At 39.6% G+C, this 27,567-nt stretch overlaps 2 protein-coding genes across 2 annotated transcripts; both read right to left on the bottom strand.

Annotated features, from left to right (window-relative positions):
- Positions 1-1,157: 1,157 nt before the first annotated feature.
- Positions 1,158-9,960, bottom strand: LOC134335500 (cytochrome c oxidase subunit 7C, mitochondrial). The gene is made up of 3 exons (XM_063018039.1): positions 9,778-9,960; positions 4,713-4,850; positions 1,158-1,247 (listed from the first exon to the last, which is right to left on the bottom strand). Exons 1-2 carry the CDS (start codon positions 9,850-9,852, stop codon positions 4,734-4,736), a joined length of 192 nt encoding a protein of 63 aa, XP_062874109.1. The 5' UTR covers positions 9,853-9,960; the 3' UTR covers positions 1,158-1,247; positions 4,713-4,733.
- Positions 9,961-15,024: 5,064 nt separating this feature from the next.
- On the bottom strand, positions 15,025-21,660 carry LOC134335474 (trichohyalin-like). The gene is made up of 6 exons (XM_063018011.1): positions 21,624-21,660; positions 21,410-21,476; positions 19,556-19,930; positions 17,417-18,064; positions 15,899-16,852; positions 15,025-15,818 (listed from the first exon to the last, which is right to left on the bottom strand). The coding sequence occupies exons 1-5, from the start codon at positions 21,632-21,634 to the stop codon at positions 15,905-15,907; spliced, it is 2,049 nt and encodes a 682-aa protein (XP_062874081.1). The 5' UTR covers positions 21,635-21,660; the 3' UTR covers positions 15,025-15,818; positions 15,899-15,904.
- Positions 21,661-27,567: the final 5,907 nt, after the last annotated feature.

Here is a 27,567-nt window from a genome sequence, read left to right on the forward strand (position 1 = left end):
AAATTTGGTGACCCTTGCGCACTATGCTCCTCAGCATCCACCGACCACGCTCTGTCATTTTACGTAGCCTAAAACTTCGTGGCTGAGTTGTTCCCACAAAGAAAACAAAATGTTCTAGAGAAATATTATCCATATGGTCACCAGAAGTGGGAATCAATCAATTTGACAGCACTTATTATTAAGATGAAAAAAAGTCAACACTGCTGTGCTGGAATTCCGCTATTCACCAATCAACTGTAAGGAGAGAAATTGGAAAATAGGAAATGCCTTTCACATTTCTTTATCATTTCACTAAAGGATTTGCATTTAAAAAAATAAAAATGCTAAATTAAAGTAAAAACTGAATGCAAATCAGCTTGAAATGTAATTAACGCATACTATATTTTGTTGTGTGGTGCTACGAATAAATGTGCTTAAAACTAAAATCAGCACAATTATTGTATATCAGTCCAAGCAGTGCAGTATTTGTGCCACAAGGAAAAGTATTCACTGTGCCATTGCAATCCATTACTGAATTTGGGGAGTAGCTGTAACAATCCAGAGAAAGTCTTTTCAGGACAGATTAAAAGAGGAAGTAAACACTTTAATTCAAGTAGTTGAGAATGATATACATAGTTAAAGATAAGGCCCTACCTAATTCATTAACATTGTTCATTCACGTAGCGTTCAAGTGCCTCACGTTTTCTGGTTAATTTGCACTATTAGGCAGTCCTAGCAATCTTACAGCAATCCAGTTAGCAATCGCCTAGTCAAAAAGTCTAACGCAGCTGAAAACACTACTCCGGTAACCGGGTTTGGAAAACTCCCAATTTTGATCTTTGAGACCGTTGCTGGATGTTCTAGATTTACATTCAACCATTAATGTAAACGGTGCTGTATATTGTAGCTTCCATTTATTATATCATTCAATTTATGACTGTAATTAAAGGACTGCCATGAAATGACACTTTTCTTTAAAACCCATGAAATTTTGTAGGGCCTTATATGAAATGTGCACATTGTTTCACCTCTGGTAGAAGCCATATTTGAGAATAATTAAAATAACTATATTATTATTGAACATCTAATCAGTTATTATTAATTACATAAATACTTTCATGATTGTGCTGATGCACAAAACTGCTAATAGACAAACAAATAAAAGGAAAAAAACAGAATTGTATTTATATTTTTATTTACAAATAGCATTAAGAGAACCACATCTGAAGAAATCTAGACAGTCTTTGTGGACAAGGATTCACAATGACCTGTAAAACACAAATAACAAAAGGTAAGACTGTATGGAACAGTATTGTGATACTTAACTAATATACAGTGTATCACAAAAGTGAGTACACCCCTCACATTTCTGCAAATATTTTATTATATCTTTTCATGGGACAACACTGTAGACATGAAACTTGGATATAAGTTAGAGTAGTCAGTGTACAGCTTGTATAGCAGTGTAGATTTACTGTCTTCTGAAAATAACTCAACACAGCCATTAATGTCTAAATAGCTGCAACATAAGTGAGTACACCCCACAGTGAACATGTCCAAATTGTGCCCAAAGTGTCAATATTTTGTGTGACCACCATTATTATCCAGCACTGCCTTAACCCTCCTGGGCATGGAATTCACCAGAGCTGCACAGGTTGCTACTGGAATCCTCTTCCACTCCTCCATGATGACATCACGGAGCTGGTGGATGTTAGACACCTTGAACTCCTCCACCTTCCACTTGAGGATGCGCCACAGGTGCTCAATTGGGTTTAGTCCATCACCTTTACCTTCAACTTCCTCAGCAAGGCAGTTGTCATCTTGGAGGTTGTGTTTGGGGTCGTTATCCTGTTGGAAAACTGCCATGAGGCCCAGTTTTCGAAGGGAGGGGATCATGCTCTGTTTCAGAATGTCACAGTACATGTTGGAATTCATGTTTCCCTCAATGAACTGCAGCTCCCCAGTGCCAGCAACACTCATGCAGCCCAAGACCATGATGCTACCACCACCATGCTTGACTGTAGGCAAGATACAGTTGTCTTGGTACTTCTCACCAGGGCACCGCCACACATGCTGGACACCATCTGAGCCAAACAAGTTTATCTTGGTCTCGTCAGACCACAGGGCATTCCAGTAATCCATGTTCTTGGACTGCTTGTCTTCAGCAAACTGTTTGCGGGCTTTCTTGTGCGTCAGCTTCCTTCTGGGATGACGACCATGCAGACCGAGTTGATGCAGTGTGCGGTGTATGGTCTGAGCACTGACAGTCTGACCTCCCACGTCTTCAACCTCTGCAGCAATGCTGGCAGCACTCATGTGTCTATTTTTTAAAGCCAACCTCTGGATATGACGCCGAACACGTGGACTCAACTTCTTTGGTCGACCCTGGCGAAGCCTGTTCCGAGTGGAACCTGTCCTGGAAAACCGCTGTATGACCTTGGCCACCATGCTGTAGCTCAGTTTCAGGGTGTTAGCAATCTTCTTATAGCCCAGGCCATCTTTGTGGAGAGCAATAATTCTATTTCTCACATCCTCAGAGAGTTCTTTGCCATGAGGTGCCATGTTGAATATCCAGTGGCCAGTATGAGAGAATTGTACCCAAAACACCAAATTTAACAGCCCTGCTCCCCATTTACACCTGGGACCTTGACACCAGGGAGGGACAACGACACATTTGGGCACAATTTGGACATGTTCACTGTGGGGTGTACTTACTTATGTTGCCAGCTATTTAGACATTAATGGCTGTGTGTTGAGTTATTTTCAGAAGACAGTAAATCTACACTGCTATACAAGCTGTACACTGACTACTCTAAGTTATATCCAAGTTTCATGTCTATAGTGTTGTCCCATGAAAAGATATAATGAAATATTTGCAGAAATGTGAGGGGTGTACTCACTTTTGTGATACACTGTGTATATATATATATATATATATATATATACACACACACACACACTAACGTGGTAGTAAAGTCAACATGGTTTGTACTGCAATATTTCCCTTGTAATTTGTTTAAAACTCAGTGTGTAAAAATGCTTTTTGGTTCCCATTTGCAACCCAGTGAGAATGAACAGTTTTAATACAGTCCAATAAAATGATAACTGTATTAAAAAAATTTTTAAATCATAGTTTTAAACACTTGATTTTGAGAACTAAAACTTTTCTTGCCAATTTCTTTTAACCAGTAACTGACCATCATTTGTCAAGGGTTAACCATTAACCGATAATCTTTGAGTCCCATTAAAACATTAAGTTTCATACTCAGGTTTTCCTGCTGAATGTAGCAGTAATTTAGAACAGTAAGATTGTGTTTGATTTGATGTCAGGTTGGCATCAATGACTGTTCACATTACATATACACAGTTCTCAAATAAGTCTATTTTCAGTTCATAATATTTACACAATTATGATCTCTGATCTGGTTTGAAATACCAGTTCTGTTTAAGAACAGTAAAAAGAACAAACACTGGAAGAACTAGTTCAACATTCTGAATGTATACTTGTGAACTTTGCAAACACATTGAACAGCTGTGGCTCAGTGGACTGTTGATAAAAAGATTGCTGGTTTAAACCCCACCTCCACCAAGTTGCCCCTGTTGGGCCCTTGGTTGTGCTAACCCTCTGTCCTCAAAATGCTGCAAAAGCACATCCACACGTGCAGAACTTTATTACGCAGTCAAACTTCATTTTGACACAGCTTTAGGTAATACATAGAGGTTCTGTTGGATTAGAACTGCTGCACGCTTTCTCTTAAGTACGTACACAGTCAACTGGCCCATCCCAGCGACGGTGTATTACAAATCAGTTCTGTACAGAATGTGAATAAAGATTTGCTATTAGTGTGTTTTATTTAAACAATAAAATAATTAAAATGACCTTTTTAACAGCCAGCATTAATCAAACAATGATTTTTTCAGTTATTAGTTATCAACACCCTGTATAAATGTATACATTGTATATTCAGATACAGTACACAGTCAAACAAACACCTTTTTTGGTGCAGGTGGAAACTTGAGTACCCTGGATGACAAAGTCAAAAATTTGAAGAGTAATGGGCCATTAAAAAGCCTAAAGACCGAAAAAGACAGAATGTTCTAGAGAAACACTATTGTAATCTACAGGTGAGGTACACATATAACTATTTAATACCACATGAATGTCACAGTGGAAGTAATTGAGTGGAAGTGACTTAATTTTCTGTCCACAGAAAGGTTTGGATTATACATATTAATTTAGGAGAGAATTTGAACAAAAAGGTGAAAATAGTAGAAGTGTGCATCAGAGAAACACTTAAGTATACAACCAGTGTTTTAATTTAATATAGGAAAAGCTCAAATTTATGGTAACATGAGTAAAAATCCCAGTTTTAACGTGAACTTACTGCATCTTATTGAATGACTGTACTTGTATTTATGGCAGGGTCTTCTTAAAATATTTATTAGTGGAAACTTAACACTTGATGGTTACTGCTTTTCCATTAGGTAGCTTTAGAGTATTTCTGACCAAATGCCCAGCAACCCTGGTTACTGCAGACCATTATATACACTGCTAACATGCTGAAAATGTCTTTAAAAATACTGTTGTAACTGTTGAGTCTGAATCATATTAAACAGGTGCAGGCAGAATGTCAACTATCACTGGTTCTTTAAAACTTAGAGATACTAAATAATCCTGACACCCCACCAATAATTAGGAACATAATATATAAATATAAATTTACTGTATATACCATATTAGACAGGCAAATGAATCACTTCTTCAGGATCTGGTGTCTGACTACGATGAAGGGGAAGGCAAAGCCACTGCCAAAGAACGCCACCATCATCCCCAGCAGCTTCCATTTGTTGTCTACGGAGAATGGCAGGTTCTGTGAAAGAAAACCAAAAACATGTTTTATGAGCAGGGAAAATCTTAACTGTGTAAATTACTTAACATCCTAGCATGGATCCACTGTGCAAAATGTAACAAATCAGAGCTAAGCTGCACAGGGATGGACATTTTTGATAACCATTAAACCATTATAATTATCAAATTATAAAACAATTACACAGTAAAGGTAAGCCATGGTCATTACCACTGTGCATTGTGTGTGGCTGAAGCTCTATCCTTAAACTTGTATAGGTTAAAATTGGTGAACATATGAATAAGTCTACCTTACAATACCAAGTTACAATGTGACCCTCTTTCTTTGTCTGTATCTATCTATCTATCTATCTATCTATCTATCTATCTATCTATCTATCTATCTATCTATCTAATCTATCTATCTATCTATCTATCTATCTATCTATCTATCTATCTATCTATCTATCTATCTATCTATCTATCTATCTAATCTATCTATCTATCTGTGTGTGTGTGTGTGTGTGTGTGTGTGCGTGTGTCATATATATTACACTGGGTGCGTCTGAAATCGCATACTTGCTCGGCCAGTAAAGCTGTAAGCTCTTTCAGTATGCAGTACGCATGCAACCTCAGAAGTACATCTGTCATCTTACCACGTCATGTGATGCCTGATGTTACATTGCCACAGTTTAACAATTTTAAAACCTGACAAAATGAATTCTGTCGTTCTCCACAAAGCTACTCATAACTTTATTCAGGGTTGTACTTAATCATAACATTTTTAATGTTGAATTACGGGATAGATTATCAGACCGTAAGTGTGCATTGTTTGCATACTTACAAATGGCTGCACAGGCAGTAGGTCATCTGGGTACTTTTTGCATACTGTTTAGTGAATACTACGTATTCTGACACACTAACCTCTCTCGCGTACTGCTTTCACATACTGTTCAGTATGGAAGTATGCGATTTCGGATGCAGCCATTGTAAGTTGCAATTGCAAAAAACAGCTAATTGATATAGAATTTATCTATATTTATCTATATTTATCAGCTATATAAATTTATGTAAAATGTTACTTTTTAATTACTATATATACAGGGGTTGGACAATGAAACTGAAACACCTGGTTTTAGACCACAATAATTTATTAGTATGGTGTAGGGCCTCCTTTTGCGGCCAATACAGCGTCAATTCATCTTGGAAATGACATATACAAGTCCTGCACAGTGGTCAGAGGGATTTTAAGCCATTCTTCTTGCAGGATAGTGGCCAGGTCACTACGTGATGCCGGTGGAGGAAAACGTTTCCTGACTCGCTTCTCCAAAACACCCCAAAGTGGCTCAATAATATTTAGATCTGGTGACTGTGCAGGCCATGGGAGATGTTCAACTTCACTTTCATGTTCATCAAACCAATCTTTCACCAGTCTTGCTGTGTGTATTGGTGCATTGTCATCCTGATACACGGCACTGCCTTCAGGATACAATGTTTGAACCATTGGATGCACATGGTCCTCCAGAATGGTTCGGTAGTCCTTGGCAGTGACGCGCCCATCTAGCACAAGTATTGGGCCAAGGGAATGCCATGATATGGCAGCCCAAACCATCACTGATCCACCCCCATGCTTCACTCTGGGCATGCAACAGTCTGGGTGGTACGCTTCTTTGGGGCTTCTCCACACCGTAACTCTCCCGGATGTGGGGAAAACAGTAAAGGTGGACTCATCAGAGAACAATACATGTTTCACATTGTCCACAGCCCAAGATTTGCGCTCCTTGCACCATTGAAACCGACGTTTGGCATTGGCACGAGTGACCAAAGGTTTGGCTATAGCAGCCCGGCCGTGTATATTGACCCTGTGGAGCTCCCGACGGACAGTTCTGGTGGAAACAGGAGAGTTGAGGTGCACATTTAATTCTGCCGTGATTTGGGCAGCCGTGGTTTTATGTTTTTTGGATACAATCCGGGTTAGCACCCGAACATCCCTTTCAGACAGCTTCCTCTTGCGTTCACAGTTAATCCTGTTGGATGTGGTTTGTCCTTCTTGGTGGTATGCTGACATTACCCTGGATACCGTGGCTCTTGATACATCACAAAGACTTGCTGTCTTGGTCACAGATGCGCCAGCAAGACGTGCACCAACAATTTGTCCTCTTTTGAACTCTGGTATGTCACCCATAATGTTGTGTGCATTGCAATATTTTGAGCAAAACTGTGCTCTTACCCTGCTAATTGAACCTCCACACTCTGCTCTTACTGGTGCAATGCGCAATTAATGAAGATTGGCCACCAGACTGGTCCAATTTAGCCATGAAACCTCCCACACTAAAATGACAGGTGTTTCAGTTTCATTGTCCAACCCCTGTATATATATATATACAGGGTGGGCCATTTATATGGATACACCTAAACAAAATGGGAATGGTTGGTGATATTAACTTCCTGTTTGTGGCACATTAGTATATGGGAGAGGGAAAACTTTTCAAGATGGGTGGTGACCATGGTGGCCATTTTGAAGTCGGCCATTTTGGATCCAACTTTAGTTTTTTCAATGGGAAGAGGGTCATGTGACATCAAACTTATTGAGAATTTCACAAGAAAAACAATGGTGTGCTTGGTTTTAACGTAACTTTATTCTTTCATGAGTTATTTACAAGCTTCTCTTTGTTTACAGCCATTGACATGTCGCAGAGGTTAACACGTGAGGAGCGGATAGAAATTGTGTTGATGTCTGGTGAACGCAGTACCCGGGTCATTGCAGCAGATTTCAATGCAAGACACCCTACGAGACCACCCATCTCCCACGCTACAGTTAGCAAAAGTTTCGTGAAACTGGTTCAGTGTTGGATTTGCCAAAATGTGGACGCATGAAAACTGTCACTAATGAAGAAACATCAGTGGCTGTCCTAGCTTCATTCAGCAAGAGCCCACAGCGTAGCACTCGCCGCATGTCACTGGAGAGTGGCATCAGTCGAACATCCCTTCGGCGGATATTAGCTACTCACAAATGGCACCCTTACAAACTCCAGCTGCTGCAGCATCTCAACGAGGATGACCCAGATCGGCGCACTGAATTTGCAGAATGGGCAAAACAAAAATTGGAACAGGACCCTCAGTTTACACAAAACATTTTGTTCAGTGATGAGGCAAACTTTTATGTGAATGGTGAAGTTAACAAACAAAACCGCCGCTATTGGTCTGACACTAACCCACATTGGATAGATCCCTCCAAGACTGTTGGAACACAAAAATTGATGGTATGGTGTGGTATATGGGGTACAAAGATAGTGGGGCCATTCTTCATCAATGGAAACCTCAAGGCCACTGGATATTTGAAATTGCTACATGATGATGTGTTTCCCTCTTTATGCACTGAAGCTGGCACGTTCCCTGAGTTTTTCCAGCAAGATGGTGCACCACCACATTATGGGTGTCAGGTCCGAGCATTTCTAGATGAACAGTTTCCTGGAAAGTGGATTGGTCGTCGTGGGCCAGTTGAATGGCCCCCAAGGTCTCCCGATCTGACCCCCTTAGACTTTTATCTTTGGGGTCATCTGAAGGCAATTGTCTATGCTGTGAAGATACGAGATGTGCAGCACCTGAAACTACGGATACTGGAAGCCTGTGCTAGCATTTCTTCTGCGGTGTTGCTATCAGTGTGTGAAGAGTGGGAGAAGAGGGTTGCATTGACAATCCAACACAATGGGCAGCACTTTGAACACATTTTATAAGTGGTCAGAAACTTGTAAATAACTCATGAAAGAATAAAGTTACGTTAAAACCAAGCACACCATTGTTTTTCTTGTGAAATTCTCAATAAGTTTGATGTGTCACATGACCCTCTTCCCATTGAAAAAAACTAAAGTTGGATCCAAAATGGCCGCCATGGTTACCACCCATCTTGAAAAGTTTCCCCCCTCCCATATACTAATGTGCCACAAACAGGAAGTTAATATCACCAACCATTCCCATTTGATTTAGGTGTATCCATATAAATGGCCCACCCTGTATATATATATATATATATATATATATAGGGTGACTAACTTGCAATTACAAAAACGATACACAACTGAACTATGAACATTAAAATGTCAGCTATATAAATTTATGTAAACAAAAAAAATATATATATATATATATACATATATAGGGTGACATTGTACCTTGCAATTACAAAAACAAGTACTCGATATATAATTTAACTATGATATAATATTAATTTTAATATAATAATAAAATGTCAGATTTAGAATTTATTTTTAAATTATATGTATATATAATTTTTTGTGTGTATATATATATATATATATACATACATATATATATATATACACACACATATAAACATATATATATATATATATAAATATATAATAAAACTGTAGACATTAAAATGTCAGTTTTATAAAATGTATGTAAAATTTTACATTTTTAAATAAATTTTATAATATATTGGGGTATGTGGAACATTGACCTTACGCTACTTGCTAGCTACAGTAACTAACCAACGTGACAGTTCGCTCGACTTCTACTATAAGTTAAATTATCTTTATAAAGACTTAGTGTATTATTAAATAACAATAAAATGATAAATTAAACGTTGCAGTATGCAATTTTTTGATAAACTGAGCGTAAATTGAACGAGGAAGTGGAACCGGTTGGTTAAGCGGTATGAACGGCAGTTATGGTTAGCATGCTAGCTAAAGCAGCGGGCCGCTAACATTAATTGGTTATTAAGTGGTAATAATTCTAGCGCACACACACGCGCGGTACATGCAGGTTTTAACGTCTCTGTAAATGTAAATAACTCTGTAAAATACACTTTCATTAGGCAGAGTTTACTTCGCTATGTGACCTCCAAACAGACATTAGCACAGAACAAGGTCTGGTTAGCTAATGCTAAGTAGAGCAGGTTAGCGCAGTGTGAAGTGAATGAACGGTACCTGTCCGGGTCCCTCAGCATAGTGAGAGGAGCGGATGGCGGAGGTGGTGAATCTACGAACTGCTTGTCCGAGCATGATGAACAGTTAGATCTGCTGCTTTCCTCACAGAGAAACTACAACTCTACTCACACTGCTTCTCTCTATATCAGCGACCTTGCAGGTACTGACACCGGAGAGGATCATGGGTAACGTACCGCGTAATACAATGTCGCAAGGGCTTCTGGGAAACGTAGTCGGCTGACTGAGTCGCGTTTCAAGGCTTAATGAATTCTTAAAAGTTGAAGGAACAACAATAATAATAATAATTAGCCAAATAAAATAAAAGAGCAAAAATGTGTGTGTGTGTGTGAGAGAGAGAGAATGTATGAGAGTTTATTTATTTATTAGGACGTCATATTTTCAGACATCCCAAGTTTCAAAAACTCATTTCAGGGAGGTACCCCTGGACCCGGACACCGAAATCCCCCCTAGATTGTACAGTATATCAGATCACGGATTTATGTTCCCTACATAGTGCACTAGATAGTGTATTAGATAAAGCATTCATGTTCACTACATAGTGCACTAGACAGAGTATTAGATAAAGCATTCATGTTCACTACATAGTGCACTAGAAAGTATAACTAGATGATGATTTGTGTTCCCTACATAGTGCACTAGATAGTCTATTACATAATTAATTATGTTCCCTACATAGTGCACTAAACTGTATATCAGATAACGGATTTATGTTCCCTACATAGTGCAGTAGACAGTATATTAGACAATTGATTAATGTTCCCTACACAGTGCGCTAGATTGTATATCAGATAATGGATTTATGTTCCCTACATAGTGCAGTAGACAGTATATTAGACAATTGATTAATGTTCCCTACACAGTGCGCTAGATTGTATATCAGATAACGGATTTATGTTCCCTACATAGTGCACTAGACAGTATATTAGACAATTGATTAATGTTCCCTACACAGTGCGCTAAATTGTATATCAGATAACGGATTTATGTTCCCTACATAGTGCACTAGACAGTATATTAGACAATTGATTAATGTTCCCTACACAGTGCGCTAGATTGTATATCAGATAACGGATTTATGTTCCCTACATAGTGCACTAGACAGTATATTAGACAATTGATTAATGTTCCCTACACAGTGCGCTAGATTGTATAGCAGATAATGGATTTATGTTCCCTACATAGTGCAGTAGACAGTATATTAGACAATTGATTAATGTTCCCTACACAGTGCGCTAGATTGTATATCAGATAACGGATTTATGTTCCCTACATAGTGCAGTAGACAGTATATTAGACAATTGATTGATGTTCCCTACACAGTGCGCTAGATTGTATATCAGATAACGGATTTATGTTCCCTACATAGTGCAGTAGACAGTATATTAGACAATTGATTATTGTTACCTACACAGTGCGCTAGATTGTATATCAGATAACGGATTTATGTTCCCTACATAGTGCACTAGACAGTATATTAGACAATTGATTGATGTTCCCTACACAGTGCGCTAGATTGTATATCAGATAACGGATTTATGTTCCCTACATAGTGCACTAGACAGTATATTAGACAATTGATTAATGTTCCCTACACAGTGCGCTAAATTGTATATCAGATAACGGATTTATGTTCCCTACATAGTGCATACGCGATCGGGGGAAAAGTCTGTGTCGCCTGCGTGTGCATGTGTGTGTCGCTCCTGGTCGCTCGTTCTAGATTCCGGGAGATTTTATCTGACTTGTAATGTATGAGAGAAACTGGTCATTATGGCATAGTGCTCTGACTTATTGAGGTGGGGATATTGTTATTGGTAAAAATTTAACAGTATTGGGGCGCCCAGGTGGCGCAGCGGGATATTCCGCCAGCAGGTGTTTTTACCGCTGCACCACCTGATCGGCAGAGAAAAGTTTTTTACCTGGATTTAACCATTTCTACATTTGGGGCACATCTAATATCACCTGGCAGTCTGTTCCAGTTATATGCAGTGTAACTGCAATGCTGCTTCACCATGTTTAGTCTGTACTCTGGGCTCGACTAGCTGACCAAGATCTACTGGGTTTATACTCTCTAAACATATCTGAGATATATTCTGGGCCAAATCCGTTCAGTGATTTATAGACTAGTAGCAGCACTTTAAACTCTATTCTGTAACTAACCGGAAGCCAGTGTAGAGATTTTAGAACTGGAGTGATGTGCTCTGTTCTCTTCGTCTTGGTTAAAACTCTAGCAGCAGTGTTCTGAATGAGCTGTAACTGTTTAATGGTCTTTTTGGGAAGTCCAGTTAAGAGACCATTACAATAGTCCACCCTACTGGAAATAAAAGCATTAGTTCAAAAGTTCAGTTAAAGTTTGTACAAACATTTTCTCAAACCCTAATCCTAAATCTAAACCTACCTTCATGGGTCCAAGTGTTGTGTGATTACAACAAGATATGGTCAAACTAGAGCAACCACAGACAAACGAATGGACAGATAGAAATTTAAATAATAATTAAACTAATAATAATGAAAATGATCAGAATAATGCTTATAAAAATAATAATGATAACAACAAAAAATAATAATAAATAATAATAAGCAGTAAATCTGAAAAACATCCGATTTGATTTACATTACATTTTAGGCATTTAGCAGACGCTTTTATCCAAAGTTACTTGCAGTTGTGACAGTATACAATCTAAGCAAATGAGGTATAAGGGCCCTGCTCAAGGGCCCAACAGTGGCAACCTGGCAGTGGTGGGGCTTACACTGGCAACCGTCTGATTACTGGACCAGTACCTTAACCACTAGGTTACAGCTGCTGTCAGTGGATTGTTATTTGTAACTTAAAAATGATATATAGCTCTACTGTTGCTCTAAAAAAAAAAAAAAAAAAAAAAAAAAAAAAAAAACACCGATCATTTGTCATTTATATGTACCCTTCTCCCCTTCACTTCATTGATTTAGATTTATTTGCTTTCTTGTAACAACTGCACTAAAACGTTCTTGCACTAAGGTGCAGCAAATGGTTTTAGTTTTTTTCAGGAGTCTAAAACTTAATATAAGGGTTGTAAATAGCAGTCAAAGAAAATAACACATTCTCCCAACAGTTATCACTAGAGGAATCCATAAACCTGACACTCAAATCCCATCCAAATAAGTCCTAATTACATGTTGCTGGTGTAATCTACTGTCTTACAAACCTGCATGGCAGAAATAGCAGGAGGATGAAAATGAGAGGAGATGAACCTGGCCTTCAATCTGAAGGTCGGCAGGACATCTAGCTATGATGCCATCTACTGTATATCAACCCCTGTCACATCATTGCAATTACCAAGGTTGATGCAATGCCACTGCAATGACTATCATATTCCCATAATGCCATAATGGTACAGACAGGAACTTGTCTAATAATATATAATAACTTGTTTACATAACATTGTCTTAGTGATGAAAAGAAGAGGAAGGTAGAACATTGTTTGGTCCAAAGTACTGTCTAATTAGTGAGCTTTACAATTTGTTTATTATATTGAAGTCTGAAAATATTAAGCCGCTCAGGTGGCGCAGCGGTAAAAACATATACTGGAACCAGAGCTGGGATCTCGAATACATCATATCAAATCTCAGCTCTGCCTGTAAGCTGAGCGGCCACATGAACAACGATTGGCCTGTCGTTCAGATATGGGTGGGATTAAGCCGGATAGGGTCTCTCTGCTGGCTGATTGATGGCGCCTGCACAGAGATGAGAAAAGAGTGCTCTCAGGGTGTGTCTCTCCGTACACAGTGATGGGCTGCACTGTACTCGTCAAAGTGTAGGTGACAAGATGCATACGGCATGCTGCCCACGTGTCGGAGTGGGCGTGGGTTAGCTTCGTTCTCCTCAATCAGAGCAGGGATCGGCATTGGTAGAGAGGAAGCATGATGCAATGGGGCAACTGGACGCGCTAAAAGGGAGAAAAAGGGGAGAAAATGCATAAACAAAACAAAAGTCTGAAAATATTACAATTATGAATGAAATTGAAGAATGTAAAGCATAGCTTCCTACTGCAAAGATAAAAAAAAGGTTTGAATGCAACAGAACATCACAATACCATCATTAAGACGATTTACAATCTACTGACAAGCCAAAGTGGAACAAATTGGCTGTTTACAGCGCTTCCAGTTTTGCCGTTAAACCCAGCAGTTAAGGTGTAATGGTCCGTTCATCTAGAGCCAATAGGTTTTTGAGGTAAATTCTGGTTGGAGCACCATTCAGCAGTTGTAAACGTGTCTGTGCTGCATTGATGAAGGATGCTAAAGTTTATTCCTTTTTTTCTGCATGGAAAGCTTGCCGTCATGCCCATTATAAGAAAGAAGAGGAAGATTTCCCCCAGGATGGAATACGTTACCTAACATTCAAGACACTCACAAATAATGCTCAGCCTCAGACACAAAAGAAACCCTTTAATTTGAAATGATGCAAAAGAAATATCCAAAACATGGTCCATGTAATATGTAATTTGAATAAAAAGAGCACTTCAAAGGAGCTTTCTGATTACCAAAGCCCTGATAAACTGTTTAGCTTGTTTACTGTAGCAGCCGCCACATATAAGGATTTATACTGGCATGTCATGTGTATATAATTGAACTGGAGAACTTTTAAAACTTGTGCTGGTAAATTATTTATTTTTGCAGTTGCTGGTAAATAGGATTAGCTCAGAAAGAGCCATGGACACATTCAATGCACTTATTAAGGTAAACAAATTGCTACCCTCTGCCATCAGCCAATGGGAAAAGCACATTACATGTCCTTGCTGTAACATTTTTATAAGTAATTACTAGGGCTGGCTTGATACCACTTTTTCATGTCTGATACCAATACCGATACTGCGAATTGAGTATCTACAAATACCAATCTGATATCGTCATTTTTCCTCTCAAACAACTAAGCAGTCTCAATGCACCATGGCTACATTACATTACATTACATTACATTTTCAGCATTTAGCAGACGCTTTCATCCAAAGCTACTTACAGTTATGACTGAACACAATTTTTGGGTTAATTCTTGCTCAGGGGCCCAAACAGTGGCAACTTGGCGGTGGTGGGGCTTTGATTACTAGTCCAGTACCTTAACCACTGAGCTATCACTACCACTGAGCTATCACTGGTTAAACTAGCTATCTAAATAGCAATGCTCAGACTGTGAAACAAATATTCTAAAGGAATAAATACAGAACATACATCACACTTATGCAAAACGGCTGTTTTTATTTTAACTTTTACACACAGAACATTTAGCACCAGTTTTGCCTTGTTTAACAAAAGTGTCCACAATTGGAAGATGTTGATGTCAATCAAACGCGATGGTCCAACTAGAATTGAGTTGAGAATTTCCGTTAAAGTTCTGTTACATTTTTAGATTATTAAACCCTGCTGGATTTTGTAGAGGACATTTGTGGCTAAACAGGAAACGATGTAGTTTGTTTTATTTCATAACACTAATGGATAAATGGTTGAGGATGTGAGAGATCTCCAAGCCGGGACAAGATCTTTATCTCAGGTGAGCAATTTATCATTTATAAAGTGATTTTTATTGTGTTTAAACAGTGTTTTTAGATGTGGCAGTAGTAGATGATTTTTTAAAATGCTTAAAGTTTAAGTAGATCAGTGTGTTTTAATTTCTGAATGGCTGTTGCAGATGAGTAGTACTCTTTACTTTCGTTGCGCAACGACCACCGTTGATGACGCAGGTTTGGTTCCCAAAAGCTGGTGGAAACGTGTGTTGGTTCTCTACAAAACACCAAGGTTCAAAGAAACCTGAACAGAACCGGTTCAAGAACCAGGGTTCTTTTGGTGGAACAGCGCTATCACAGAACACGGTGAAATGAAACATAAAGAACATGCCAAACTTTTTTGCAAAATGTATTAGTTTGTTGAGATTATTTACAAATAATAAAAAAAGAAAAAAAAAGACAAGTCATAATCCCAACTGGTGGAGGTCCGGGGGTCACAAACTTAAATTCTGCATGTTTGCTTGTGTCTCATGCTGAAGAGAGCTCCTGTGAGGAACAAAGTTTAAGTTACACTCAATACCAATCTCAGTTTTGGATTTACATTTTTAAATGTTATCATATTTTACCTCTTTTTATTTAGCTCCAAACATCAGAATCAGATCATCATCCAGATGTTTTCTCTCAGTCTTTTCTCTCTGTCTCCCTGCTCTGTGCTGGATGTTAGAAGGCTTTGTTAGTCGTTTCTCTGTTTTCTCCACCAGCGTTTCATCCAGAACCTTGTGTGTTCTTTCTCTTCTCCTCAGAGCGAGCTGCTCAGTCAGATTCTTCATTTCATCTTGAGCTTGGGTCTGCTTTTTGTCATTCTTTTTTACAAACATGTCAAACAAATCCATTTCCTTCATCACGCTGGTGTCTTTTGCCTCTACTTTGGCTGCCTTCTCTTGCATCGGGTCTTTTTTCCTCTCATTCGCTTTAATGCTGTTTCGTATCTCTGGCACCTTTTGTGTTCTTTCTCTTTTTCGTGCAACCAGCGGTTCAGTACGATTCTCCTTCTGATTTTGTGTTTGAGTTTGCTTCTTCCCAAACATCTTGAACAGATCTTCTTCTTTTTCCTCATTGCTTTCTGTCTCCTTCTGCAGTCCCCATGTTCTCCATTCATTTCTCATCGCATCCAGTTGTTCATCCGATTGGTTGTTAGTTTTCACCTCAAGTTCTTTTACTTTGGCTGCTTTCTCCTGGATCTGCTCTTCTTTGCTCTCATATTCTTTAATGCTGTTTTCTGTCTCTACTTTCTCCATTGCCTTCTGCGGTATCGTCAGTGTTGGCATTTCATTCGGTCTCTTTGCCTCTGTCTCCACCTTCACATGCAATGTCTCCGGTGTTAGCGTTTCATCCTCAACCTGTAATGTCGCCAGTGTTGGCGTTTCATCCTGCCTCTTTGCCTCTGGCTCCATCTTCTCATGCAGTGTCGCCAGTGTTGACATTTCATCCTCAACCTCTGACTCTTTCTCCATCTCGTCCTGTAATGACGCCAGTGTTGGCTTTTCATCCTCAACCTCTGCCTCTTTCTCCATCTCCTCCTGTAATGTCACCATTGTTGGAGTATTATCCTCTATCTCTGCCTCTATCTCCATCTTTTACTCCATTAAATATTTCTATATAAGTGATTTTAAACACATGGGACTGTGCAATTTTACTAACAATGGGACTGTTAATTTTTGGACAATGTTTACAAAGGGTAATGTGCAATTTAAATTACAAAGGGTAATGTGCAATTTTCTGGCAATTCTACAATGTTTACTAAGGGTAATGTGCAATTTTCCACCAGCTTGTTACTGACAGAAAGTCTATTTTTGTGTGTTATTGTGTTATTGTCATTATTGTTATTGTAATTTCTGTTAATTTAGCAAATGCAAATTTTGGTATTTTGTAAATTCTAGTTTTTCTTTAAATGTATTGTTTATAACACTAGAGAGTATTGCACCTTAATTTCATTATATCTGGTATAATGACAATAAAGATATTCTGATTCTGATCTCCTTCTGTAATGTCACCAGCGTTGACATGTCCTCTATTCCTCTTTCAGTCTGTTCCTGCCTTTCCAGCATTTGTATTTCCTCAATCTTTTCCTCTGTTTCATTTACCTCGTGCAGTTCTTTGACTCTTTCAGCTTCTCTCTCAGCCTGCTGCTTTAGGGTTTTCTTTTCTTTTGCCATTCTTTTTCTTAACTGCTCCCGCTTTACTTCCTCAGCATACAGCAGTTGATCGATCTGCCTCAGTTCTTCTGCCTCTTCTATTCTTTTTCTCAGCTTCTCAAGCTCCCGCCTTAATGCCTCTTCCTTCTCTTCCTCCTTCATTCTCTCCAACTCTTGCTCTTTCTTCATTTTTTGTAACAAAGTCCATTTAGCTCTCTCAGTCTCCACCTGCATCTCCAACCTGTGCACTTTCTCTGTCTGCTTCATGGTTTCTTTCATCTCTTCCAGCTCTCCTCTCAGTTGCTCCTCTTGCTCTTTTGTCCTCAGTGTCTCGGCCTTTTGGTGGTGGTACATTTTCCTAAGACTCTCAGTGCCAGATTCATTATAAAGCTGTGCAGTATCGAACACTGCTCCACCTCGACTCAGCTTCTCTTTAAACCACTGGTTCACCTGGTTTGAATCTTGTATCCTGGATGATCCTTGTGTCAGGTTGTGGTTTGCTGTGGTAAAGTCATCTATCTTATTCCAAGCCATATTCTTTCCTGGTCTTCGCTTCACTGTCAAAAACTCCTGCACGATGTGTCTCAAGTTATTTCTCTATAGCAAAAAAAAACAAAAAACAAATATGTTTAATTTATAGTTAATACCGATAATAATTTGGTAGCATGTTACTATTACTATTTATGGTAACCATATGCACCCTCCTTGTTTCTCCTTGTTTCTACACTCACTGTCCATTTTATTAGCTCCACTTAATATATAGAAGCACTTTGTAGTTCTACAATTACTGACTGTAGTACATCTGTTTCTCTACATGCTTTGTTCTTTGTCAAGACCCCCAACAGGACCACCACAGAGCAATAGTGTGTGTTGTGCTGGTATGAGTTGATCAGACAAAGCAGCGCTGATGGAGTTTTTAAACACCTCACTGTCACTGCTGGACTGAGAATAGTCCACCAACCAAAAATATATCCAGCCAACAGCGCCCCGTGGGCAGCGTCCTGTGACCACTGATGAAGGTCTAGAAGATGATCGACTCAAACAGCAGCAATAGATGAGCGATCGTCTCTGACTTTACATCTACAAGGTGGACCAACTAGGTAGGAGTGTCTAATAGAGTGCACAGTGAGTGGACACGGTATTTAAAAACTCCAGCAGTGCTGCTGTGTCTGATCCACTCATACCAGCGCAACACACACTAACACACCACCACCATGTCAATGTCACTGCAGTGCTGAGAATGAGTAAATGGAGCTGATAAAATGGACAGTGAGTGTAGAAACAAGAAGGTGGTTTTAATGTTATGGCTGATAAGGAGCGCAAATCTTGGGCTGTGGACAATGTGAAACATGTATTGTTCTCTGATGAGTCCACCTTTACTGTTTTCCCCACATCCGGGAGAGTTACGGTGTGGAGAAGCCCCAAAGAAGCGTACCACCCAGACTGTTGCATGCCCAGAGTGAAGCATGGGTGTGGATCAGTAATGGTTTGGGCTGCCATATCATGGCATTCCCTTGGCCCAATACTTGTGCTAGATGGGCGCGTCACTGCCAAGGACTACCGAACCATTCTGGAGGACCATGTGCATCCAATGGTTCAAACATTATATCCTGAAGGCGGTGCCGTGTATCAGGATGACAATGCACCAATACACACAGCAAGACTGGTGAAAGATTGGTTTGATGAACATGAAAGTGAAGTTGAACATCTCCCATGGCCTGCACAGTCACCAGATCTAAATATTATTGAGCCACTTTGGGGTGTTTTGGAGAAGCGAGTCAGGAAACGTTTTCCTCCACCAGCATCACGTAGTGACCTGGCCACTATCCTGCAAGAAGAATGGCTTAAAATCCCTCTGACCACTGTGCAGGACTTGTATATGTCATTTCCAAGACGAATTGACGCTGTATTGGCCGCAAAAGGAGGCCCTACACCATACTAATAAATTATTGTGGTCTAAAACCAGGTGTTTCAGTTTCATTGTCCAACCCCTGTATATATATATATATATATATATATATATATACATATATGCCCCCCCCCACTTCCTTTCTCATTAGCAATAGTATAAACACAGTCTTAAATAACCTTCTGAGCTTGAGCTTCTTCCTTGTGCATTCTATCCATCTCTCTAAGCATTCCAAGCTGAAGCTGCTGCTTGGTCTCTTCTAATTTCTTGACTTTTCTCTCTTTTTTCTGCAGCCTCTGATTCTTTTGTTTTCTCTCCTTCTCATTTTTGTCCACTTGCTTCTTTAATTCATACAGATCTCTCTCAATCTCCAGTTTCAGCATTTGCACCTCATGCAGTGCGTTTTTCTCTTCCTGCTGTTTTTGAATCCTTTTCTGCTCCCTCCTTTTGCTGGGACATATCATATTCAGCAAGCCTTTCCAGAACCCACTACCTTTGGTCCGGTTGGACTGTGGGTCTGGGTCTCGCAGTTTAATTACATCCAAGGATCCAATCTGTAAACAAAACAGCATGACCAATGATTTCTCTGTGCTTCTACAGTGTAGCTCAGAGACTGAACATATTCTGTTCATACTTAACAACAGTATCATCAAAACCAAAGTAGAAATTAAGAATGTTTCATTTCTACGTATATATACAAACCAGAGATGTTCACAAGTCACAAAATACGAGTCAGAGTCGAGTCTTGAGTCATTAGGCTAGAGTCCGAGTCAAGTCACGAGTCAATATAATCTACACAAAACATATACTAGAAATGTAGCGTAGAAATAAACAAATAATCTGTAAGTTCAGATAAAAAACAACAACAGATTAGTGACTGTATTTTGCCATTTTACTTAGTGCCTTTACTTTCCTAGGTACCAGTTAAAAGCTTAAACTGACGTTTTTTTTTTTCATTTCAAATTACGGCACAGCGGTCAAAATCCCAAACACAGCAAAATATCCAAAACCACTGCTTACCTTAGCTTATGTTCTTCCAGATACTGTTAAATTTATAACCGTGTGTCCCATTAGGAATATAATGTTATTTTGTAAATGTGCTTATAATTAAAAACCTCCAAACTTTTCCCGGTTGTGAAGTAAAACCCGAACTTGTTAGAAAGCCGATCAAGCGTTTTATTGACAATCAACTGTGTGACGCAAACTAAATACATGAAAATAACAGCATTTCTTACTAAAAATTACAATCAGAAGATCTGATTGGTTCCGAAAGCGGTTCTTTCAATCATTAGTGCCAATTCTGTAGGAGCGTTTCATTCACATTATCTGTTACTGTGAAGTGCACTACGTAAGGTATTCCACCATTTGAAGTGAGATGCATATTCAAAGTAGGGAGTAGGGAGCGACGCTTTATCACTATGCTGGAAGCTGGCTGGAACATTTACCTATTGCGTGCGCTGCGGCCGGAGCGTTATTAGAGAGCAGAAAATGACACGATCAGAATGATGTTAGATTATATATATATATACTGACCAGCCATAACATTAAAACCACCTCCTTGTTTTTACACACATTGTCCATTTTATCGGCTTCACTTACCATATAGAAGCACTTTGTAGTTCTACAATTACTGATTGTAGTCCATCTGTTTCTCTGCATACTTTGTTAGCCCCCTTTCATGCTGTTTTACAATGGTCAGGACTCTCCCAGGACCACTACAGAGCAGGTATTATTTAGGTGGTGGATCATTCTCAGTACTGCAGTGACACTGACATGGTGGTGGTCTGTTAGTGTGTGTTGTGCTGGTATGAGTGGATAAGACACAGCAATGCTGATGGAGTTTTTAACCACCTCACTGTAACCACCTAAATAATACCTGCTCAGTTGTGGTCCTCCTGACCATTGAAGATTTAAGATTTAAGATATAATGGTCACACATAACTAATGTTGCCGACTTTTGTTGTCAACAAGTCATTTTTTGCGAGTCACGAGTCTGAAGTCGCTGTGTGTGCAAACAATGTTGAACTGGGTACCTCTATTTTCCTTCTGGATGCGTATTCCATATCCTCAGCTGTCCTCAGTTCGTTTACAAAGGATGACCTAAAGTTACATACATTGCAATATACAGTACATTACATACATATATTAAAGTGATAAACTATTACAACTTTTCCTGTAATACCTTGCAACAGGTTTTACTTCAGATAATGTAATTATTTCATCTTAAGATGTGGATGTGACAGCTACCTTTTCATCATCTTGAACAAAGGCAGCAAAGAGGAAACAGATTATTTTTCTAGATCCAAATAGTGGGACTATAACCTCCTGTTGAAATAAGAAAAATATTAATTACACAAAGCTTTATGGAACCCCGGCTGGCTGCAATATGTTCAGGATCATTAAGTACCTTTACTTACACTTAATAACAATATACCGTCCAGAAATATAAGATTATGACAATAATTCAGTCGCTGGGTTTGCATAAACGTGTGCTCTCTAGTAGCGTGTTTGAGTAACTGATGCTCGTTGAGGGCAGCAGCGATGAAACTCTGGTTAGATTACCATAGCAACCACTTTTCCCATTATGACGTTACACACGCGCTCTGGCTTGAGTAGATGATGACGTTAAAGGGCCTTTACTGTCTTTTTTTTTTTTACTACTTTTAAATGTTATTTCTAATACAGCTTTTAAGTTACAATCTGTTGTGTCCTGTATACAGTAGTATTCATGTATTGTGTTACATTCTGAAAAGTACATGTTCATAAATACTGTTACTTGGTTTGACCAGTTGGTCGCACTGTTAGAAAAGGAATAAAGAGGAGATGCAAAAAAAGGAGAAAAGGATTATTATGGCGGATAATGAAGAAGAGTGATCAAGCTTGCTGTCGTGTGCATTATTTGAATAACTTGCTCTTACGGTTCATGTACCAAGACACAACACAATCTAATAGTTTAAACCGACAGATTCTGCTGCCGTTATAATGTATTAGGCGTGCATGTTCAATCTGTAATACCAATCATGACCTATAGGTAGCACACAATAGTCGTTTTTACCTAAAAACGATGTTGATAATGACATTGTTAACTTTTACAGTGATATCTGGGGTGAATTAGTAATGGATTAAATAGTCTATATGCATGAATACAAGTAGATCTGTAATCAAATCTAATACTAGAATTAAAAGTATCTGCCCTAATGGTTTCTCAGACCATCATTAAAACCACCTCCTTGTTTCTACACTCACTGTCCATTTTATCAGCTCCACTTACCATATAGAAACACTTTGTAGTTCTACAATTACTGACTGGAGTTCATCTGTTTCTCTGCATGCATTGTTAGCCCCCTTTCATGCTGTTCTTCAATGGTCAGGACCCTCACAGGACCACCACAGAGTAGGTATTATTTGGGTGGTGGATCACTCTCAGCACTGCGGTGACACTGACATGGTGGTGGTGTGTTAGTGTGTGTTGTGCTGGTTTTTAAACACCTCACTGTCACTGCTGGACTTAGAATAGTCCACCAACCAAAAATATCCAGCCAACAGCGCCCCGTAGGCAGCGTCCTGTGACCACTGATGAAGGTCTAGAATATGACCAACTCAAACAGCAGCAATAGATGAGCGATCGTCTCTAAATTTACATCTATGGTGGACCAACTAATGTCTAATAGAGTGGACAGTGAGTGGACACGATATGTAAAAACTCCAGCAGCGCTGCTGTGCCTGATCCACAACACACACTAACACACCACCACCATGTCAGTGTCACTGCAGTGCTGAGAATGATCCACCACCTAAATAATACCTGCTCTGTGGTCTACAGATGGACTACAGTCAATAATTGTAGAACTACAAAGTGCTCCTATATGGTAAGTGGTTTTAATGTTATGGCTGATCAGTGTACATATACACACTTTATATACAACCCTAAATCAGAAAAAGCTGGGACAGCATTGAAAATACACCATGAACATATCCAGTAACATTCTAATAGCAGTATTCTTGGAATATTGGAACATGACTGCTGGCCCTAATAATTTCTACATTTTCCAAGTAGTAATTGATTATGTATTAATACTTCTAGTGTAAATGAACATTTTCCTCTCATAGTGATCATATAGTTTTTAGCCTGATCATAGATTTTTACATGGTAACAAGATCAGTATGGGTTAATTTACTAAAGCAAGACTCAACAATACCAAGTACACTATATTGCCAAAAGTATTCAGTCACCCAACCAAATAATTGAATTCAGGTGTTCCAATCACTTCCATGGCCACAGGTGTATAAAACCAAGCACCTACAGTGTATCACAAAAGTGAGTACACCCCTCACATTTCTGCAGATATTTAAGTATATCTTTTCATGGGACAACACTGACAAAATTACACTTTAACACAATTAAAAGTAGTCTGTGTGCAGCTTATATAACAGTGTAAATTTATTCTTCCCTCAAAATAACTCAATATACAGCCATTAATGTCTAAACCACCGGCAACAAAAGTGAGTACACCCCTAAGAGACTACACCCCTAAATGTCCAAATTGAGCACTGCTTGTCATTTTCCCTCCAAAATGTCATGTGACTCGTTAGTGTTACTAGGTCTCAGGTGTGCATAGGGAGCAGGTGTGTTCAATTTAGTAGTACAGCTCTCACACTCTCTCATACTGGTCACTGAAAGTTCCAACATGGCACCTCATGGCAAAGAACTCTCTGAGGATCTTAAAAGACGAATTGTTGCGCTACATGAAGATGGCCAAGGCTACAAGAACATTGCCAACACCCTGAAACTGAGCTGCAGCACAGTGGCCAAGATCATCCAGCGTTTTAAAAGAGCAGGGTCCACTCAGAACAGACCTCGCGTTGGTCGTCCAAAGAAGCTGAGTGCACTTGCTCAGCGTCACATCCAACTGCTGTCTTTGAAAGATAGGCGCAGGAGTGCTGTCAGCATTGCTGCAGAGATTGAAAAGGTTGGGGGTCAGCCTGTCAGTGCTCAGACCATACACCGCACACTACATCAAATTGGTCTGCATGGCTGTCACCCCAAAAGGAAGCCTCCTCTGAAGTCTCTACACAAGAAAGCCCACAAACAGTTTGCTGAAGACATGTCAACAAAGGACATGGATTACTGGAACCATGTCCTATGGTCTGATGAGACCAAGATTAATTTGTTTGGTTCAGATAGTCTCAAGCATGTGTGGTGGCAATCAGGTGAGGAGTACAAAGATAAGTGTGTCATGCCTACAGTCAAGCATGGTGGTGGGAATGCCATGGTCTGGGGCTGCATGAGTGCAGCAGGTGTTGGGGAGTTACATTTCATTGAGAGACACATGAACTCCAATATGTACTGTGAAATACTGAAGCAGAGCATGATCCCCTTCCTCCGGAAACTGGGTCGCAGGGCAGTGTTCCAGCATGATAATGACCCCAAACACACCTCTAAGATGACCACTGCTTTATTGAAGAGGCTGAGGGTAAAGGTGATGGACTGGCCAAGCATGTCTCCAGACCTAAACCCAATAGAACATCTTTGGGGCATCCTCAAGCGGAAGGTGGAGGAGCGCAAAGTCTCGAATATCCGCCAGCTCCGTGATGTCGTCATGGAGGAGTGGAAATGCATTCCAGTGGAAACCTGTGAAGCTCTGGTAAACTCCATGCCCAGGAGAGTTAAGGCAGTTCTGGGAAATAATGGTGGCCACACAAAATATTGACACTTCAGGAACTTTCACTAAGGGGTGTACTCACTTTTGTTGCCGGTGGTTTAGACATTAATGGCTGTATATTGAGTTATTTTGAGGGAAGAATAAATTTACACTGTTATATAAGCTGCACACAGACTACTTTTCATTGTGTCAAAGTGTCATTTTGTCAGTGTTGTCCCATGAAAAGATATACTTAAATATCTGCAGAAATGTGAGGGGTGTACTCACTTTTGTGATACACTGTAGGCATGCAGACTGCTTCTACAAACATTTGTGAAAGAATGGGTGAAATAAATTCCGGCGTGGTACCATGATAGGATGCCACCTGTGCAACAAGTCCAGTCAAGTGAAATTTCCTCGCTACTAAATATTCCACAGTCGACTGTCAGTGGTATTATAACAAAGTGGAAGCGATTGGGATGCTGAGGAGCATAGTGTGCAGAGGTCACCAACTTTCTGCAGAGTCAATTGCTACAGACCTCCAAACTTCATGTGGCCTCCAGATTAGCTCAAAAACAGTGTTTAGAGAGCTTCATGGAATGGGTTTCCATGGCTGAGCAGCATACCAAGAGATTTTGGACAATTTCATGCTCCCAACTTCCTGTTCCAACATGACTGTGCACCTGTGCACAAAGCAAGGTCCATAAAGACATGGATGAGCGAGTTTGGTGTGGAAGAACTTGACTGGCCTGCACAGAGTCCCGACCTCAACCCGATAGAACATCTTTGGGATGAATTAGAGCGGAGACTGTGAGCCAGGCCTTCTCGTCCAACATCAGTGTCTGACCTCATAAATGCGCTTCTGGAAGAATGGTCAAAAATTCCCATAAACACACTCCTAAACCTTGTGGAAAGCCTTACCAGAAGAGTTGAAGCTGTTATAGCTGCAAAGGGTGGGCCAACATCATATTAAACCCTATGAATTAAGAATGGGATGTCACTGAAGTTCATATGGGTGTGAAGTCAGACGAACGAATACTTTTGGCAATATAGTGTATCTTCCAGTCCTACCTTCTCATGAATTCTCATGTTCATTGTGTTTAAATTTTACTTTCTTACGATGAGCCAATAATGCTTAAAGTGACTTTTATTTAGACCATATGATTATTCTGTAAATAGCAGCCCATATGAAAAACAAGGTTCGAAGTAAATGTCACATCCCTGGGTTGCTGTGTTGGTATATTAAACCATGTAAAGCTAATTCCATGCATGAGATGTGCCCAATACAGCTTGAGGAAAAGTAATATTGTGTTTATTGCTACTTGTAAATAGTGGAACAGAAGTTAAAAAGTGTGACCAGTTAACAAAAAAGGGGAGAAAAGTGAATCCGCTGTGTTTGTACATGCTGTTATTTACCCTCGGCCTCTTTGAAATTCCTCATATCGCGTCGTGTCATGTCTGCATCTGAGCCACCAGAAATAATAATTTGTGTGACATAGCAGTTGACAGCTGTGTGTAGGCCTCACCCAGGAGCATCTGCTGGAACATGAAAATGAATTAATAAAAGGTTTTAAACTCTATTTATTAAGAATTTCAAAAACAAATTACGTCACTTTTCTACATAATCACTTTCCGATGCATTTTTCCCAGCATAGTACCAACTTATTAATGCCATTAGCAAAAAATTTTTTTGGTTAAGCGTGTAGCAACTGATGCACCGCTGCTTTCACATCATCACATGAAAATCTTCTTCCTCTTAAGGCTTCTTTGAGTGGTCGAAAAAGGTGGAAATCAGATGGCGCTAAATCCAGACTATAAGCTCTCTCTTAGTCTCTCAGACATGACCAATTACTACTCCTCCCACCCTCACCGTTTCCAACCAAAATATTAAAGTGCGGAAACTTTTTGAAGATCCCTTCGTATTTGAATTTGAACCACTCTTATTTTACACTCAAAAATCATATACAGAATAATGCAAATCTGCAAAACAGACATGTCATTTTTTGGCTAATGAGCTGCCTTGCTGCCTATTGCCTACCTAAGCAGCTGCCTAAGTAGAGAGGATTCTAACTGACATTAAACTTTAGAAGGCAGATTATTAAGACACACCTCTTAGACAGTTATTACGTCTTGGCTATCCTAGCTTACCGCCCCAGTGTTAGCTTACTAAGCTAATGCCTAGTTCACACTACATGATTTTTGCCCTGATTTTCGCTCGCTGACTGGTCGGCGCTAGATTTGCCGGCTCGGGAGCAACTCTGCGTTCGCTTGGCGATCGAAACTCGGCTCTCAATTACTATGTGTGAACTGTTCAACGACTCGATCCGAGCGGCTCGCCGATATCTAGCTTGCTTATTATCTGGATATGAGTCGGCCGACTGGCAATGAGTGCGGTGTCGAACAGCCAATGACAGGGTGAGGGGAAACGCAGGGGAGGAGATGTAAAAAGGTGGGACAGGGGTGCACACTTAAGTTTTACAGTATTTCTGACCTGATCGTTCTCTACAAAACATAACACCAATGTTGCATTGCAAAAAATATTTATTAAT

This window comes from Trichomycterus rosablanca, chromosome 21 (assembly GCF_030014385.1).
Source record: "Trichomycterus rosablanca isolate fTriRos1 chromosome 21, fTriRos1.hap1, whole genome shotgun sequence".
NCBI lineage: Eukaryota > Metazoa > Chordata > Actinopteri > Siluriformes > Trichomycteridae > Trichomycterus > Trichomycterus rosablanca.